General features: G+C 48.4%; 1 protein-coding gene across 2 annotated transcripts in view; it reads right to left on the minus strand.

Annotated features, from left to right (window-relative positions):
- Positions 1-19,565, minus strand: part of LOC119458430 (1,5-anhydro-D-fructose reductase-like) — a 91,373-nt gene that overhangs the window by 30,397 nt on the left and 41,411 nt on the right. For both annotated transcript variants that reach the window (XM_049670136.1, XM_049670135.1), the window contains one exon: positions 2,356-2,492. In XM_049670136.1, coding sequence (XP_049526093.1) covers positions 2,356-2,492 — 137 coding nt within the window. The remainder of the gene's footprint in view (positions 1-2,355; positions 2,493-19,565) is intronic.

A 19,565-nucleotide genomic window follows, 5' to 3' on the forward strand; every position in this document is an offset into this window, starting at 1 on the left:
TTGCTTTGCTTGTCGACATTTGTATGAATTTGGTGACGCGTGTAGTTTCATTGTTTCGTAACTAGTTCAGTCAAAGTAGTGAGTTGCCACCGCCAGATAATTGTTCACTTTAGTTGTTTTCGTGGGACAGCGCTGGCCGACGGGCTTGGCGTCCGACGAAAGGACGAGCACTCTACGCCCAAAGCGTTCGTCGGCCTCCAAACAAAGTATGTCCTACGCAAGGGTGCGGTTTCGACACCCGTATGGCTAAACTTTTCCTGCATCGGTTTCCGCGCTGAAAGCTCGAAACACCCATCACGTTGAATGGCGGGGCATTTGAATATACAGCCCCAATGGCAGGCCTCCGAAAACAAATTTCGCGCCTTTGAGAACAAAATGACGTCACTTCTGTTTTTAACGGATATGGCGTCACATTATTTTTTTCTTCCGCCGGAAGTGTTCCCTCCTCACACAGATGGCGCTAAGCCCCATGAACCGCCGATAAGCCGCCATGTATTGAACGTATGGGCTTCTATGGAAGCTTCGCTACCAGGTGTATTTACCTTGTATGTTGTGCGGAATGACGTTGCTGACTTGAACGCGGCGGTTTCATTACTTCCTTGCGTGTTTGTTCAAAGTGTGGCATGCGCTTAACTTGAAATTGTGCGTAACCTAGCGCACGGCATTCATTGGCGAAAGGTTTTTTGTTATCGTGAAAGTTCATGGGGCTGCGGCATCCTCTCTCGTCGTTACGATAAATGCGGCAGAAACGTCACCCTATGTTGGTTCACCCTCCGTAACACAGGCAACGACGGACTGCAAAATTAGTAAGTCGAATGTTTTCTAAATGATAATGCTGTCGTGTCTGGTAACTGTTGGATATGAATACATGGTGTCGCTCGGAATTGCGAATGATTCTGTGAAAAGGTTTCGCATATGTTGCTATTACATTACGACTGTGTGCTAGCCATAGTACTTCTCATCCATAGAAACATGTTTCGTTTGGTCAATTATATTGGCTGCATTATTATTCTAGACGAATAAAAGTGAAGTTGCTTTTGAAACCTCTGTGGCACCGTCATTTATTTGCATCCTAAGGAAACTACTGGAGCAATTGCCGTCAATAACAGCCTAGTTATGTTCACATTAAGACAACCCCCTCCCCCATAGTTTAATCACACGCTTCAGCTCAGGCGAGTCGCAAGCACGCCTCAACCCCCCCCCCCCCCCCCCCCCCTCCAAAAAAAAAAAAAAAAAAAAAGAACGGCTGGCGTAGCGGTCGCAATGCCGGACGCTAGCGAAATTCAAATATTCGCGCCAAGCTGCATAAGATATTGACGTCACTGCCATTTCCGGTTGTAACGTCACTTTAAAAAAAATTTTTTTTTTTGCTTGCTTTTAGTTTTCCCCCCGATACGTAGATGGCGACGGTTGCAACGAGCCGCCATTTTCTTGACATGTGGGCTACTCTTCGCTACCAGTTTACATATACCTTCGCGCTATGCTGAAGCTTCCAATAGTTCCGCGGCGTCCACATGATTACCCGCGCGTGGCAACATCCGAGCGGCCGCGCAGGCAGTGCAGCCGACAAGCAGATGACGAACGCAGGGCAGCCGCGTGGGGCGACACCACCTGGATAGCACAAGGCACTCCATGACGTCATGCTACCTGGCCCATAGAATGTAATGGGGATGCTCCCACGTAAGCAACAGTGATTTTGACGTCACCGCTTTCGTGACGCCAGCCTTGGCAATGTAAAGTTCGGGCCAGGTAGCTCATAGATCGGCGCTATCTGCTTGGCGGCGCCTCCTGTCCCTGTCAGCGGCAGCACGTGTTGGCCACAGAGTGGTGTCGTCAGCGTACAGAGCGTGCTGCACGCCGCACTCAGTATAGGGCATGGCAGACTTCATTGAGTCGGCCTTTATGATAAACGGGGCTCTCGGCCTCTAAAAACGTACGGCGTTTTCCTTCTCTTTCATGGCAAACTACACCTTACACTTTTTGACAATAACAATATTAACTTTGCATTCAGCCCTTATAAATAACAAAGACGAAATCCCAGGAGAAGAGTGCGTTCATTACACCGATATGGAGCATTGCCTGCTTAACAGCAATATTGATACCTGATAGAGTATGATAGATGAAATTAAATAACCGATGGCGCTCACCGAATACAACACAAGCCAAGACGTACACGTTTGGCGTGTCGTGAAAAGTACGTTCCCGTAAGGCACCACCAAGGACGTGAGCTTAGATACCTGTCAAGAATTAGTGTCTTAGTTTAATCTCAAATAGTCGCGTGCAACGGTGTCCCGCGTAATCCTGAGATATCTGGATAATCGACTCCCAATTGGACGCCCTAATTAAACGACTCACTTTTGCTCCTTGCTGCAGGCGGCCACGTGCATTGCTCCGACGGGGCTGCCCAGTGGCGCATAAGCAGTGAGACAAATACTGCGCTCCTTGCAGAACTGCAGCAGGTCGTCCTGGTTCATGTACGCGTGGCACTCCACCTGGGCATCAATAACTGCGACTACAGTGCAAATTATAAAACACACAGGAGCTCTCCAAAGTGAATTCGAATGCTGCTGCAGCTACCTCATGACGGAGTTAATGTACTCCCTGACGAAACAGTGAACGTACTGTATTGGGGAGTAGGTAAAATGTCAAATATCAAGTCAAATCTGGTTGAAACGGTTACTCCACTACGATCAATCTCGAAAGTGGAGTCTTGAGAAACAGTTGTGTACACATGCGCCCGTGAGTGGTCTGTGTGTGCGTGCGCATATTTCCGCATTATTACTGCTCATGAGCTGGGTAATCACACCATTAGTACTCTCTGCCACAAAGTATAAACTAGAACCGATGCGTCTATACGTTTGCCTGTACGAGCAAGGCTGTAAAGAGAGATCGATAAATATGAGCCATAAATACGCGTGAGAACAGAGTCCCCAGGGTGCAGCTATCAGCAAAAAATTTCACCGTTCGTCCGAGCGATAACAGGCGGATGTGCCCATAAACCAAAAGATAACCTACTTCTGCCAAGACAGAAATAAAAGATAAGCCGCGGAAGTTAATCGTTTTACCCGCAGCAAGGCCTTGCGGAACGCAAGCTATCGCTACACATAGCTGGGCTCATTAGTGGAACTTTGCGCGCCGCTCCATTTACCGGATACAGCTGCAGCCGATCCTTCGCGCAGTCACCGAAACTTGGCGAAATGACGAGGGACGAGCAAAAACAAGCGTCACATACAGCGGAGCACGCGCCCCCGAAAAGCGGCACGCTCTGTCGTCAACGCACTTGGGCGCCGGTATGCCTAATGAGAATCCGTTTCCATAACGCGTAACAGTAACCCTTTGTTCACTTCCCGCTGCCTTTGTAATAAAGTACAAGTGCAAGCGAGGCGCGTTTCCGTATCGGCGAAACCCTTTCTGCACACGCACCGGATTTGGAAAAGAATAAATGAATGACGCGTCGTTGCAGTCGGCCTCTAAGCATCCGCTTTTGATTAGAAAGCACTTTGGCCAGCCCCTAAACACGCTAGGTGGCGACATATGGCTGGGCGTGTTTGCATTCCAATCGCGCAGAAGCAGCTGTATTGCCAGACCTCACTGCTTCGCTGGCTGCAAACACAGCGGACCCTGCCAGCTTGTGCCATCGTTTTCCGACACATGCCTCGGCGCGTTGTCAGCCGAGAAGCTCTGTGAGATCGCGCTGAAGCAAGGAGCCAGCACAACTCCGTGGTCCAGACGCATCAACAACATGTGCAGCGCCGGCAGCAGGGACAGCCTTGCAAGCATGCCGCAGTGCAGAGACGCGAGGCCCTACGTTTCGAGCCGGTGCTGCTCGCGGTCTTCCTGTTATTACGACTGGCCTGCGTAGTGAACAATTTGTGTCGCCACGGCGAAAGCTCGGACGTTTTAAATACGCCAAGCCACCCGCAACCGTTGAAAAACTAGGAAGCCGCAACGGCCAGACGGCTTTGTGCGCACATTCTCGCCTCCTTACCCACGGCTCGCACCTAAAGTACCGCCACTCTTTCAACTCTGCCGCCACCGCGCGACCTCCTCGCCCCTTGGGCGGAAACCGGTTTTGCGCCCGTTTTTCTGGACGACGATTTGCCTGCATGCTGTTGCCTTTGAAAACGCGCGGATCTTGCGTTTTGCTTGTGTATTTATTTTTCGTTGGCGCCATTTTTCTCCTTAGCTCGGCGCCACGCGAAGATCTCGGGTCGAATAGGTTCTGCTTTCCGCTGTGAACAATTATATATGTGCAGCCTCTCGATGGCACTTTTCGCTACTGTTGGGATCAGTTGCCCGTTTTACTGAAAATCGGAATTTTTGAGGAGCTTTCTTTCCAGCTTAGTTCGATGTGTGCGTCAGTCACTTAGATAGAATGAATGCAGGCCCTGAAAAAATTAATGGCAAGTGTATTGCTAGTGGCATTTCTAGTGGTATTGCGAGTGATGAGCGTTAGCTAGTCTACATTGCGGTTTTTCAGTTCTTAAATTTGCTTTGAATTGGGATGCCGCGCGCGCATGAGTGGGTGACGATTATTATTTGGTTTTCTCACGGACACAGGCAATGAGCAGGGGGTGTGATCGCGCACGCTTTCTCGCACTGAAATTGAGCAACTGTCCTATTCAGTTTAAGAGACTACAGCGCAACTTTCACATTGAGAAGACATGGACGGACGATGCACTCGCGACTAATTGGTAGGGAGGCACGCCGAATATACCTGCGGTGCACATGCGCGCAGAGGCAAGAAAAATCCAGACATAGAAGGATGTGCCACAAGCAATGCTAGATCAGATGCACAAAGTAAACCATCGTATCTTGTGGCCTAAAAAATGTCAGGGGTATAGAACTCGCCTGAAAGCGCCTTTTACATCAGTATGCCCCATTCATACGGCTTTAAGAAGAAACCAACCTCCTCATAAACGTTATCTTCAGCATTCTCGATGCTGCTATCACCATTTTTTTCAAAAGTTTCCACACCACTGGGGCGCGCAACTGGCCCAATTATTATGCGCCTCCATCGAATGCCCGTCCGCGGGAGCCAAGGAGAAAAAGCGTGCCGTGCGCAGCGCGCGAAGAGAATCGAGGAGGAAAGCGCCGCGAGGAAGAGAGTGTCAAACTACCAAGGGGTGTCACAGCGCACGATGTTACTCATTCGGCGGAATTATTAACTCTTGCCGAATCAGTATTATCTTTGCTCGTGCTATTGGCGAAGAAAAATTAAATTAAGAAATCACCTACCGTACTCGCTCTTGGATAGTGATTTGCAGTGCAGTCACCCATCGTCGAACAACGTCTTAGTTGGTGCTTTTAAGCATGTTTTCTGCCTGTGCTTTTCTAGGTGTGCTTGTGTTGTGCCTCGGGTGAAAACTGCTGCACCGTGTAGCCTCGATTGTGCGTTTGCGTACTGACAGTGATAGAGGTGTACTGAGCGGACGACGCCGGGTGTGCATTTTTGTTAGGGTGTGCGACATGGAGGAAGGAAACCCAGGAGAGGCCCCGGCCAGCACGGACGTATTGAAGAAAGTGTGGCGGAAGTCACGTGCTGTTTTTCGAAAAGGAGCACTGGTACGGATACCCCAAATGTCAGCCTTGCCATAGCAACCACGCTCCTCAAGCTTTCGCTGCTGCTCTCGGTCTCTGAAAAGTGAGATAAGATTTTTCCGCCGGTGTCTTTCTCGCAGCACCTTTTGTTCGCGAGAAACGCTGACTTTGGAGCGTGGTGCGTAAGCTTGAAAGTTGTGTTTTGGGTCTGCGAGTGTGAGTGACGGCCAGCAACAGATACAGTCAAGCAATCACGGCGCGGGCTCTTCGTCGTCTTCTTCACGTGCCACGGAAAAACACAGGAGCGCACCTGCTTCACTAAAGCTGCTACAGAAGTTTCGTAGGCTTTGATTTGACGCGCGTCGGCAGCACACACTTAGGAGTGGCTCGTAACAAAGTTCGCGCCAATCTGCTCCGGCGTGCTGCAGAACCCCTGATTGGAGGCGCAAAGGGAGATGGCACACCAACATGGCTGCACTTCCGGCTTCAAGAACGTGACATCAGGGCCTCTCCTGTTTTTTTCTTTCCTCCATGGTGTGCGAGAACCTTGGAATTTTTTTCATTTGTGAGCACAGCTCCTTTTAAACACATTGTTTTGGTCTTAAGCAATTGTTATAACGTGGCTGTCGTGAGCATCATGCAGACATTATTGCAATTCCCGTCATCTATACAATCGCGTACTTGTGTTTCCTTCATTTTCACCCAAGCGTGTCGTGTTAGCTTTCCACAGACTAGGTGGACACTACTCGGCGCAAGCAAAATACTCGAATAAGATAAGCTGCAAGATACTCTAGATCAGAATGACCAATAGTAAAAGTAACTTGCGTGGTTAGCATGCATGCTAGCTGCGTCCATTTCTGCACTCGGGAAGCCGCGGTTCGTGTGCACAACTTGAAGAACGGTTCCTCTAGTGCACGCATTTCGAACAATCCGTGTAATTTATTGGAGCTGCATTATTATATATACATAAAACGAACCACACAAGAACGGTGCGGTGCAATAGTGGGGAAAGAGTAAGACGAAGATTAAAGGCAGCTGTGTTCGGGCGACCATGTTTGTCTCCGTCCGCAACCTCCTGCTCGCGTCACACAGGATGAAGACCTTGCAGCCACCTCATCAGCCACACATCAACATGCAAGTCTTTCATGCCACGCTGTGAATCCCGAGCGCACAGTTCCCCCACCCACACCGACCAGCATCATGACCACATCACCGCAACCCTTGGACATACCCAAGTACACCGGATCAGTGAACGATGGGCCCGTGGAAGATTGGTTCCACCTTTTCGAGCTCCACGCATCCGCCGCATCATGGTCGGAACGGGAGATAGTCGACAACTTCAATCACTACGTCACCGGTGAGGCGTTTCGGTTTTACCTCACGCACATCTTTAAAACCAACGAATCGTGGGAGAGAATCAAAGAAGAAATGATTAGTCAATTTAAAGTGTACGCTGCAGATCCCTCCATTATCCGACAGCTAGAGACATCTCAACTGTGTCGCCGCAGTCACCCACAGCCTCCACTTCGCAATCACCATCAGTGCCAAACAAGGTCAGGAGATCATCGATGAGTTTCTCATGGCATGATCCTCGTGAGAACACGATGCACAAACGCACGCCCAGCAAGATGATGACTACCACAGAGCCATCTTCACCATCTATGCTCTCGACACGCCGCAAGAATCATGTCACTGAACCAACTGACGCGTTCACACCGTTGTCGTGTACGCGCGGTCCACCACCGCGTTTCTCGTCACGTGACACTTCCACAGCTGTGAAACAACGCCGCATTTCAAACACAACTATTACTTTTCCTGATGAATCGAAGCCGACTTGCTTTCCGACAATACGTCAGAGGGAAACCACCAGCAGCATGTGCTCTTTTTACGAAGAAGACAATACTCTTTCAGCAGCTACGGATGAGCCATGTACATTTGGAGACCAAACCACTACGCAACAAATAAACTTTCTTCCGCGTACAACACCCCAAGGAACCGCTGTCACTGCAGAAGCGTCGCACTCTGCCATAATGCAACAGCTCCCATTCACCATGTCGGCGCTGCAGCCCCAGAAGAGCCTTCTGTGGAGCCTGACACAATGCCTCTGCCACCAGACAAGTTTCCCACAAGCGAGCAATGCACCAGCTACCCACAGAATCAAAGGTCAAATGTGCAGGAAAGACAACCCCAGCCACTCCCACATAAACATCAAAAAGATCAACATCAACTCCATCAACAACTTCAACGACCCCGACGACGACTTCGACACAGACGACGACGAAGAGCGTCGCCGGAAACACAAATACATCAACAAAAAAGAAGTGACCGCGCAAGCCAACTAAACCCAAGGCGACCACAAGCAGGTCGTGTCCCAAGAAAAGAACATCACCTAGGACATTTTCAACACCACCAGTCAAGACTGCGCCTATTGCGGGGGCAACCGCGACGACACCGCTTGCGACGGCGAAGAGGACGGGTGCCATTTTCCTGCCTCACAAACATCGAACAACGAGCACTCATTTCAGGAAACGCGTATCGGCAACCATCAGAAACGGGACAATTCACCCGCCAGCGGTACCTATCACGCGAGCGCAATATCCCAAAGAAAACTTGCAACGTGCATCCTTTCATCGGCACTAGTTTCAAGAACAACCACCGCTCCTGCTACTTCAAGGCACTTGAGCTGTACTCAGTTGTGTCAAGAGCTGATCGTGCACTACGATCAGCGTTCACGAGGCGCGTGCAAACATCGTCCGGAGCGCAACAGTCAGGCTCGCCCGCCAGAACTATGCTTTACGTCACCGGACAGATAAACTTTTCTTTGAAGTTGTGAAGAACCATCATGGAACATTGGACTCACTGCACATTTTATGCTCTTCATTCATCAGTCTCTTTGCTTCCGCTCATGTTTGCAGCACGCGCTCTCTCGGGGGGAGGGGGAAGTGTGTAACGAACCACACAAGGACGGTGCGGTGCAATAGTGGGGAAAGAGGCAGTGTTCGGTTTGTCTCCGTCCGCAACCTCCTGACACCCGCACACCCCTGGCGGTACGCATGTACTCTCTCATTCTTCAGCGTTGCAAAATGTTTCTTCGTAAAAGGAAGCATAAGTACCATGTCAATGACGAAGAGAAGCGCAATTCAAAGAGTCAATTTGCCAGCGTGATCATTGAATCATTCGGAAGTTGCCTTTTTGTGCTTCGTCCCGCGTGCGACCGTAAAGCCGTACTGGAAAGCTCTGAGACTGACCTGGTACACCCACAAATTATTTATTTGTGGCTCTCCAGTAGTCATTTCAGAGAAAAAAATGTGGTTGATCCCTCTTATATAGGAATCGGTATAGAACACGAAAGTGAAACGTGTCTTCACAGAAGTAGTGTAATGTTTATTGCACATTGATATATAATGTCTATTGGTGTTTTGTGGCTAAAGCGCCCTTAGGCGTTGATGCACCCACGCTGACGCCTGGTGGCACGTCTCCTCCATCACGACTACCAACGTCGATGACCATGAGCAACCGTCGTGCATATGGAAGCTGCACTACGCTGCACACGCTAGCACAACGCGAAAGACGAAGCACGTAACTGACACACTAATACAACGCGCAAGACAAAGCACGTAACTGAATCGTCACCGAGTCAAATCAGCGCGTACAGCGCGTCGTAATTGCAGCCTCCGCGATCAACTTCAGAAACATTTTCAGAGCTAATTGCGGAGGCCACGCTCCGCTGTGCTGAGTACGGTGAACGCCACCTAGGTGGCGTTGGTAGTGCTTCTTGATGCCAGCGTGCCTTCGAATGCTGGCATCGAGGCGTCGTAGTGCTGAGACCACCGAAGCGTTCACTGTCGGTGCGCGTTAGTGTCATAATGCAGTACTTCTCTTTTCTGCTCGTAGGCGGCGGCACCGCCCCGAGCAAGAGCGCGGGTACACGGAGGAGTGTTAGATATATAAGGCGCGTCTGTGTAGCTCTCTGCAAATGCGTTTGTGGCGCAATGGGTTAAACGCTTGGCGATCTATCGTCGCGGACCGAGAGGTCGTGGGTTCGATTTCCAAATTTTGCATGTTTGTGGAACTTTTTCTTCTGGTTTCTTTCTTTGTATTATGTTCGTGTACATTGTAAGCTGACGTATTTCCGTGACGGAAATACGTCAGTGAAGTCTTGGTGGACCCCGGCATAAAACACTTTCGTGTTAAAAAGTAAAAAGAAGTTGTGTTCAAGATGAATAGCACCTATTACTGTGGTTGTTTGAGCTCAATATTCTCGTTTTGTCGAAACCTTTGCCCATTTCTATACGCGCTCGCAGTGATAGCGCCACAGAGTCCGACGAGTTCATGCTGAAAAATGATGATGATGTTGCTGGTGATGATGATTTAATGGCATCCCCTTTGAAACGGGGCGGTGATAAACAGTCACCTACCCTGCGCTCGATTTAATTAGGCATGCTATACATGTTATATATATATATATATATATATATATATATATATATATATATATATATATATATATCATTTTTGTAAACATCTCCTTAATGTCTTTTTTTTTACTCAATATCTACCTTGTATCGCTACCTATATGACTGTAACAGACACCGGTCATATCAACCTCTTCCCTGCTTTTCTTCCACAAATACTCTAAACATCTCTTGCTTATTTCGAGTGCTGACCGGTTGATGCTTCCGTCCACTTTATACACAAGTGCTTCTGGAAGGTGTACGTTACTTACGGATCTCACTGGGTGAATCCCTTCGCATTCCATTAGTATGTGTTGAGTGGTCTCCGGATCTTTGCTGCAGCATACGCATGCCTCATCTAGTTCCGAATATTTGGTCTGGTATGCTTTTGCCCTTAGGCAACCGGCTCGAGCCTCAAATAGCAAAGAGGAGGAGGAGCGCCTCATGATCTGCCTCTTCACCAACACTATGTTGGTAGCCCGGTGGCTCTCACACATTTAGATCCGGCCTTTACTGGAGCTTGCCCGCACTATGCGGAGAAGTCCTCGGACTTCTAACACATGATGTCGGCTTGCCCATCCAACCCTGCTTACCCCCCCCCCCCCCCTTACCCAACCCTACCCGGGAGGACTGGGAGGCTGCCCTGCTTGTCTACTCAGACCTACGGGCCCAAATGGCCCCTGCTAAGCGCGCCCAGGCGGCGGCTACCGCCACTGGGGTCCCGTACTAGGGACTCCACCTAGTGTTTGTAAGGGGCGACCTCTTCAGGGTCGCCCCGAGCATACCTCTTTGTACTTTTTGTATGACCAATAAAGGTTTTTCACCACCACACCAAATAGCAAGGCACTGCCCTTTCTCTTATCGTACCGACTTTCCCTTCCAATTTCTTTCTTCTCATTCTTGTAAATCTCCATGGTTCTTTTTGTTTCCATTCTTTGCATCCAATTCACTGTCCCCGTTTCTCCCACTTTCTTTCTGATGACTCCTGGTTGTCTATTTTCAGTGTAAATTACCCTGTACTTGGTTGCCAACTTCCCTGACCTCTTCCTCCATTCTGTGTCCACCAGGGGCGTAGCCAGGGAAGGGGGGGAGTTCACCCCCCCCCCCGAAATTATTTCCGCCCCCCCCCCCCACTTACCCACCCTTTGTTCTCGTCGCTTCGCGCTGACATAATTCATGAAACCGGCGCTATTATCAGAATTTCATTCCTGGGCGCTTCCGTTTGGGTTGGTAATTTACAGCGAATCATGTCTGCATATGGAAAAAACTGTCACGGTGTTTGTCAAGGCTTTGACACTCTGTGAAGTTTTGGGCGAGAATGTGGCGGCCGCATTCTGAAGCAACAAATGCGCAACAAATGAAGCAACAAATGCGGCAGCCGCATTTTAGATGATGGCGAAAACGCTCGAGGCCCGTTTACTTAGATTTAGGTGCACGTTAAAGACCCCGGGTGGTCGAAATCTTCGGTATACATTTCCGCCGCTTCCCTTCAGGTGCCGGTTAGGCCGCGCTCGCGCAGGATCTTTAGTCTGCGCGAGAAACGTCTCTTGTTTGCGATTGCGCCCCTACGGAAGGCTGGTAATTACTGTTGTGTTGTTGAATCCCAAATCAGCAATTACGGAAGGCTGGTAGTTGCTGTTGTGTTGTGGAATCCCAAACCAGCACAATGCGTTGGCGGGCTATTTGGTGCGAATCCATAATTACTTGTTTAGCGCAAAAACAACGGACACGTGAAAGACGACTTTGCGCTAAACAAGTAATTATGGAATCCCAAACCAGCAATGTACACACGAAGGGGCTGATGACAGCAGTGAAATTCCACCGACTCGCAACAGAATACACGGAACAGACAGCCGACAAGCATGAATTACTGCTGTGCGCAGTACAGCGTAAGTAAACTCTTGTTGCAGGCGCTGACAGTTCTCGTCGGAGTTCACGCGTCCTGAGAAATGGATTATGTGCACTATGCACTGAACAAGACCGGAGTTCATTCCTGCATCACTAGTACACCAATCAGTCGAGATTCTGTGAGGTACAAGGCCGCTTCCTGTTTGCACCGGCGTAAGTGAAGCAGAAATGAGTTGCACGCATTACTTAAAATGCGTACACATGCCATATCTATGCTGTGCGGTGAAATATTCTGTACTATTCTGAATCTGTTGACGTAAAGGCAAATGACGGCTGCACGCTCGCACACAGCGGAAGACACAGTGGCCCATGCACTTGCCGCAGGAAATGCAACCCTCTCGTATGAGGGAGCAGGGCGACGAAAGCTTCGAAAAAAAAAAAAAAGCCCCCTTACGCGTTTTTGCGCGTATTTAAGTTTTCTAGCGCAATGACGCAGCGAACAAGCTATTGCTATGGGAGTAGGTATAGCCTGGTCACACGTGCATTTTCACGCGTATAGCCGTCCTTGACTTGTGAAACGCACTTCTCCCCGACGAGGACGACGCCGTCTACGGAAATTAACAATTAATGATGGCTTCTCCGATCGCACGGGTCGTCTCAATGATGCGTTTTCGAAGACTGGTCCATTCAGTGGCGCGATGAGAGACCGTTGCTCCAAACGCCCACTGTACCTGTCGTATTTACTGAGCTTACTTTACTTTTTACTTAATTTCTTCACAAGCACACGCACACGCGAGGTCCCATGTCTTTGATATACATGTATAGAGTCTGCTTAAACTGCCGATATTTATTATCGATCACGTGACGTAGAGGAAAGCAAAAGATTGCCCCCCCCCCAACCCCCCCCCCCCCCCCCCCCCGAAAAAAATTTCTGGCTACGCCCCTGGTGTCCACGCTTTTCATGTAGAGATACTTGTGCACTTAGCCGCCCATTTATTTTCATCCATGTTCCTGAGCCTTTCTTCAAAACTAATTTTGCTCTGTGCTTCTCTGAATGTCACCCTGCACTGCCTCATTTGTGGTTTGACCGTGGGCTCCCAAAGCCAACCGGCCTAACGATCTTTGGTTAACTTCCAACCCCGACAAGATATCCGATATTAAGCACAGAATGGCATTTGCGAACGTTAGCGCTGTCACCATTACTCCTTTCCAGATTCCACGCTCATATTTAGTGTGGTCCCACATTGCTCTGTGGGGCCACAATAGCTCATTCCGCTTCCCGTTTATTTTCAGATTATCTTAGTGGTTGCTTGATTAAGTCTTTCCTTCGTTTATGTATACGCCGAGGTAATTGCTTCACTATGGGTATGACTTGTTGTTGAATTGACACCACGTAATCACACGTCTCTTCATTAAAGATATTAGTTCCCGATTTCTCGGTGCTAAACTTGAGGCCTAGATTTGTCGCTGCGTTGTCACAAATATTCGAAAGTGTCTGTAAATTACTTGTATTATCGCCTGTTAGCACGATGTCAAACGCATACAAGGGAACTTCTGTTGCACTATTCCTCCATTACGCATGTAGGATAAATCAAACCCTAATTCGCTGTTTTCCAGTAGTCTTTCCATGCCCTTAGCATAAAGCGTGAAAACAAAGAAGACAGAGAACATCCTTGCTTCAGTCCTTGGTGAATTCCCACCACTTCATTACATTTTCGACCTTCCCATACAACTTGTACTCGGTTGTCTCCATATATCTCCCTCAGCAGCTCCACGAAATCGTCATCTATGCCGTCGTGCTTAAGAATGTCTACGTTGTCATAGGCTCCTTTAATATCAAGAAATGCTACCGATATAGGTCTATTCGGAACTCTAGAAATCTCTATGCACTGAGTCAAAAATGTTATCCTCTAAGCGTCTGACTGGCCTGAACACCCATTCTGTAGTTCCCCCAGTACATCATGTTTCTACACCCACTTCGACAGTTGTAGTTTTATGGCTTGGGTTGACATTCTATTATCACCGACGTTACTGTACATGGCCTGTACGAGCTTGTCCTATCATTATCAACTTTGCCTTTGTAGATGAGCTCCAACATGCTTTCACGCCATCCAACCAATCAGCAAAACCTGATCGCCAGAACCCAAAGTGCTGCCACCGCCTCTGGGGCCCTGGACTGAAGGCTCCACCCACCACGAGGATCCGCTCCTCTCCGTGCCCCATCAAAATAAAGCTTTGTCTCTCTCTTTCGCGTTCTAATCACTTGCCCCATGGCATTAGTCAGTAGTGCCTTGCTCTTTGGATCGAGTTTTTTCATTAGCTGTATAGGGATTTCATAGGGTCCTGCTACCGTGTTATTAGGGACATTTTCTTCTGCTTTTTTCCAGTAAAAGCTTTATATGGTAAATTTTGAACTCTCAGGCCTCTCTGTCGTTGCTGGATCTGTTGTCTGAACTACGCTTTTTCTCGTGCCGAAGTTATCCCTGATAACATCTGTGATGTACCGCAGCTGCGCGTCGTCTCCTTCGTAGATGTTACCGTCTTCATCCCTTATAGCCGTTTGCGAGTTTTAGTTGCAGCTCTGAGTGCTCTTCTATGGTTACAGAATCTCTTTGGGGCACCTTTCTCTCTTGTGCGAATGTTATGCACCCAACGTTCATTTGCGCATTTAATTTTCTCTTGCACGAGCTCACTCGCAACTCTCCTCTTTTCTGGGTATTTGTTCCATCTAAGGAGAACTTTTTCTTCGTGTAATCCCAATTTTTTGGCTTCTCGATGATGCCTAGACGCCTGCTTACGCTTTTCTATAGCTTGCTTTATTTCTTTGTTCCAGCACTTACGTTGTTTTCTCTTTCCAATCCAACATTTTTTTTTTTTTTTTTTTTGCCGTGTACTGCTCCGTTACGCCTACCAGTTCCTTATATTGTCAGACTGTGTAGGAAGAGCCTCCATTTTCTTCTCTATGTTGTTTGTCATCTCTTATTTGCTCTTCATTCATATTTAGAAATTATGACTCTATCGGATCATGTTTTGCGTCAGTATCTCTCCCAAACTTTAATGTAAACGTATATGATCGCTACCCAGGTTATTTTTTTCTTCATGTTCGTCTATTATCATTTGGTCTAGTTGTTCGTAGGCCATTTCTGAGACTAATGCGTAGTCGATACCTGACTGTCTGTTTCCGCATGGCCACGTTACCTGTCCATGACACTTATGTCAGTAGTGCATGTTGAATTCCAATGGCAGATCACGAACGGAGCGCGTCGCTCCGACTCGGATCGCTCCCACCAGCTCGCACCAAATCTGCGAATGGAATGCATGCGCTCCCGCGGGGGCACTTAGTACACGGAAATGAATTGAGAGGGCGCTGAACTAGAGGTAAAATGCGGATGATGTATGCGGATACATTGTATGCTGATGATGTATGCGGATGATGTATGCGGATGGTGTATGCGGATGGTGTATGCGGATACATTGTATGCTGATGATGTATGCGGATGATGTATGCGGATGGTGTATGCGGATGATGTATGCGGATGGTGTATGCGGATGACATTGTACTTATGGCTGACAGCAAGGAAGACTTGCAGAGATTAATGGACATCTGTGGTAAAGAGGGAGATAGCTTAGGTTTGAAGTTTAGTAAAGAAAAATCAGCAGTCATGACTTTTAATGATAATCAGGGCAGCGAGCATCGGATACAGGAGGTTACGCTGGAGGTGGTGGATAAGTACAAATATCTTGGAGTGTGGATAAACAATGGGGCTGAGTACCTAACGGAACATGAAAAATATGTGACAGCTAAAGGTAGCAGAAATGCAGCTGTGATGAAAAATAGGGCACTGTGGAATTACAATAGGTACGAAGTGGTGAGAGGGATTTGGAAAGGGGTGATGGTCCCTAGTTTGACTTTCGGCAATGCGGTCCTGTGCATGAGATCAGAGGTTCGAGCAAGGTTGGAAGTTAAGCAGCGAGGGGTAGGTAGACTGGCTCTGGGAGCACACGGAAATACACCAAATCAGGGGGTACAGGGTGACATGGGATGGACGTCATTCGAGGGCAGGGAAGCCAGCAGCAAGATAGAATTTGAGGAGCGATTGAGAGAGATGGCAGAAAAGCGGTGGGCAAGGAGAGTTTTCAGTTATTTGTACATGAGGAATGTTGATACAAAATGGAGGAAGCTGACCAGAAAACTGTCAATCAAATATTTGGACTGCAGGAGGGGTGCAAACCAGGAAACAGCGGTTAAGAAAAAGGTTAAGGAAACAGAGAGGGGTCTGTGAAAAACAGGGATGCAGACGAAATCAGCACTGGGAACATACCGAACTTTCAAGCAAGAAATTGCCAAAGAAAATATCTACGATAATTCTAGGGGAATCTCTTTGTTGTTTGAAGCCAGGACGGGAGTATTGCGGACTAAGATGTACCGAGTCAAGTACCAAGGTATAGACACGTTGTGCTGTGCGTGTGGAGAAGAAGAGGAAACGGCTGAACACCTCATACTTTTCTGTAAAGGGCTTAACCCTACAGTGCAAGGCAACGGGGCTGATTTTTTCAAAGCATTGTGGTTTAAGGACAGTGAAGGCAAAATAGACTTTAAGCGGGTAGAAATAACCAAACAGAGGTTATCTGATTGGTGGATAAAATCAAGGCAGGGGTGAAATTTCACCCACCACAAAGTACAAAATACGTTAATAGTCATGGCTAGGTGGCGTATGCCACCGCCCGGTTTAAAGGGTTCAGCCTCATCCATCCATCCATCCATCCAATAGAGAGGAGAACAACAACTTGGTGGCGCAGCCCACCACACCGCTTCAAAGGAGGTGCTTATAGCATCCATCCATTCATGTGCATCGTCCCAGCATTATCTGGCTTTGTTTTCCTTCTGGTATTTCGCGCGAGCATCGCACGTGTTGGCGCGCTTGTACCACCTTGGGCTGTACGGTACCTCGTCGTCCGAGTATCGCCGAACGACATCCTCGACGAACCCAATCACTTTAGGCCTTTTTGCAGGCAGGCGAAACATCACATCAAACGCCCGTTGACACACAGCAGCGTCACATTCACTGTCGGTGTCGGTAGAATCATCACTGGACTTGGAACTTGTGTCCGAGTCGGAACTGTCACTATCTAGTAGCATGAACAAAAGCGCACGGCGCGTCGCAGCATCCATGCGGTCCATGTTTTCCATGTCTACTGCCCGCGACCGGAAACAGGCGACCATGACATGAAGCAGAGGCGGGTGAAGGAAATACGACACGCGGACTTCCGGTGAAATCTGCCGATTTCGGCGGAGCAGATATTTTTGCTCCACAGAGCGATCCGGAATCGGCGGCTGGTCCCAATCTGCCATTGGAACACACAACTCACGCTCCCATTCTGCCATTGGAATAGACTTGCTCCACACAGAGCAGAAATACTTGATCTGGATCTACCATTGGAATTCAACATTATTCTCCCTGTCAGCTACTATACGATTCTGTCCATCACACAGATCCATCACTAGAGAACCATTTTAATCAGTATATCCGTCTAAATCATACATGTGCACATTCATATCTCCCACTAACATCACCTGGCCCGATTTCTCGAACTCCTTAATATCGCTTCTAATGCAATCAATTACTTATTTTTATCTCTGTTATCCCTACCTGTCCATAGATAAGCTACTCCCAGCCACGTCTTTTTGCCCTGCCATGTGCCGTTAATCCATAAATGATCCTTACATGTCACTTTTACCCTTTGCCACTTCATACCTCGCTTAATTAGCATGGCTACGCCTCCACCTTTCCTTGACCCAGTCATTCTGTTGCACCCCTCTCATACGAAATTGTCAGTAACAGGGGGCTGCTCTAAATCTCGTAGATGCGTTTCGGTCAAGGCGTACAGACTAATAGCTTCGTCATTCACCTGCGTTTGAATTTCCAGCCACGTTTCCTACTTGCGACCACCCTGCATGATTATATAACAAATTTTACCTTATCTATTCTTATCCTTTGTGCGTCTTTTCCTAACTCCTTGTGGTCTAATTCCGCTCTTTACTGGTGTGTCGCTAGATTCAATACTTCATCTTCCTTCAAGATTGCCTGGGGCCCGCCTAAAAAAGCTACAGCCCGCGTCGCGAATCGACGTCCAACCGGTGTTGCTAAACTACCACTAAGATGTATTCCTTCACGCACAATAAAAGCGCCTTCTGCTCGGTGCACTTCTCGGTTGATGTCAATGACCGTCAAATTGATCAGCATGATAGATCAGCAATTGCATACCCCTGCATTATTTCAACCTCTGGCACCGTGCACATTGCGATTTGCACTTCCTTTGACACATTACTCCGCTTACTACGATTACTACGCCCATTATCACCACTAGGTGCCTCTCCTCCATTGTGTCCCACACCTGTTGCTTAGCTTTCGCTGTCATTTCCCTAATTGGTTTCCCCGGAAGCGCGCTAACCTGGACTCGCTCGCCTGTACCTACACTCTCTAGTATCGCCGGTTTTACTTTACGCATGTTGGAATCCCCAACAAAGACAAATCATTTTAACAAAACAACTGTAATAGGTTTCCATATTTTAAAGTGATGCTTGTACTGTGTTATAACACCAAACGTAGTCTTGCACTTGCTGCACAAGAACACTGTCTCACAATCGTCATGAAAAGCTTTTGTATGTTGAGCAAATGAAATGTATGCACTGCAAAAAAAGAAAAAAACATTGGAGGACGCTTAAGCTTCGCCTTTAAGAGTAGAACGCGATAGCGTTATCGGGACCCGTTCGCATCGCATCGTTCGCCTCCGGCAAGTAGGCTTCGTTCACTGCAACACAGAACGTGGGAAAGCCAGCTTACAAAGACCAAGGTTACACCGATCACCTTAAAGTCGGCTTCACTTTTAAACAGAAATGCATTGCTGGGAAGACGTTTTTCCAGGAGCAATATAAGTCGTCTTGTACTAAAATATGGAGGCCCTAGGGCCTTTTTTTTCATTATTTTATTAATTGTTTGCTATTGCCCGACGCGCGCTCGTGTCGAAAAAAACGTATTTGGCAGGCCAAGTCCCAATTTGACCTGCCGAAGATGCTAGCGCCTTCTCGATAAGATTTTCGCAAGTAGGCTACCCGAGTGAGCCGGTGTTTTAACAGCGAAGCTGTTTACGTCAGCCGTAATTTGTGGTGCGTACCAAGAAACTACCAAGAAAGAAAAAAATTACACCATCTTCCCATAGGGGAACCCTGAGTAGTATGCGAAGCAGCCATGGGGTCGACTCAAGGTAGTTTTATCAGCTGCATAAACTTGGACATGCAGCAGCACCAGCAACGCGCAGAACTGTTGTCGATGCCGTCGGCGTTTTGCCCGCGTTCGCACCGAACGCGCGCGGCGTTGGTGACTATTGTCGGTGCCACTGGGGCGCCTACCGTCGCGCCTCTAACCTAAGCTGCTTCGCATTACGCGAATTAAGCGTCTCTTCCTTATGTATAATAAACACCTCCCCCCCATTATCGCGCACGGAGCCGCCGGTTTGCCATTCGTTGCGCCATGCGGAGAGGAGAGGAGGAATGCCGAGAGGAGAGGAGATGAGACAAGGAGAGGAGGATGCGCATGCACAGAGGAGAGGAGCGTCGGAGAGGAGATGAGACAAGGGGGAGGAGGATGCGCATGCGCAGTGCGAACGCCGCACGGCGGATTCAGGGAGGGACATAGCACCGAGCATAAGATGCTTCGCATC

Source organism: Dermacentor silvarum, chromosome 7, assembly GCF_013339745.2.
Source record: "Dermacentor silvarum isolate Dsil-2018 chromosome 7, BIME_Dsil_1.4, whole genome shotgun sequence".
In the NCBI taxonomy this organism is placed as follows: domain Eukaryota; kingdom Metazoa; phylum Arthropoda; class Arachnida; order Ixodida; family Ixodidae; genus Dermacentor; species Dermacentor silvarum.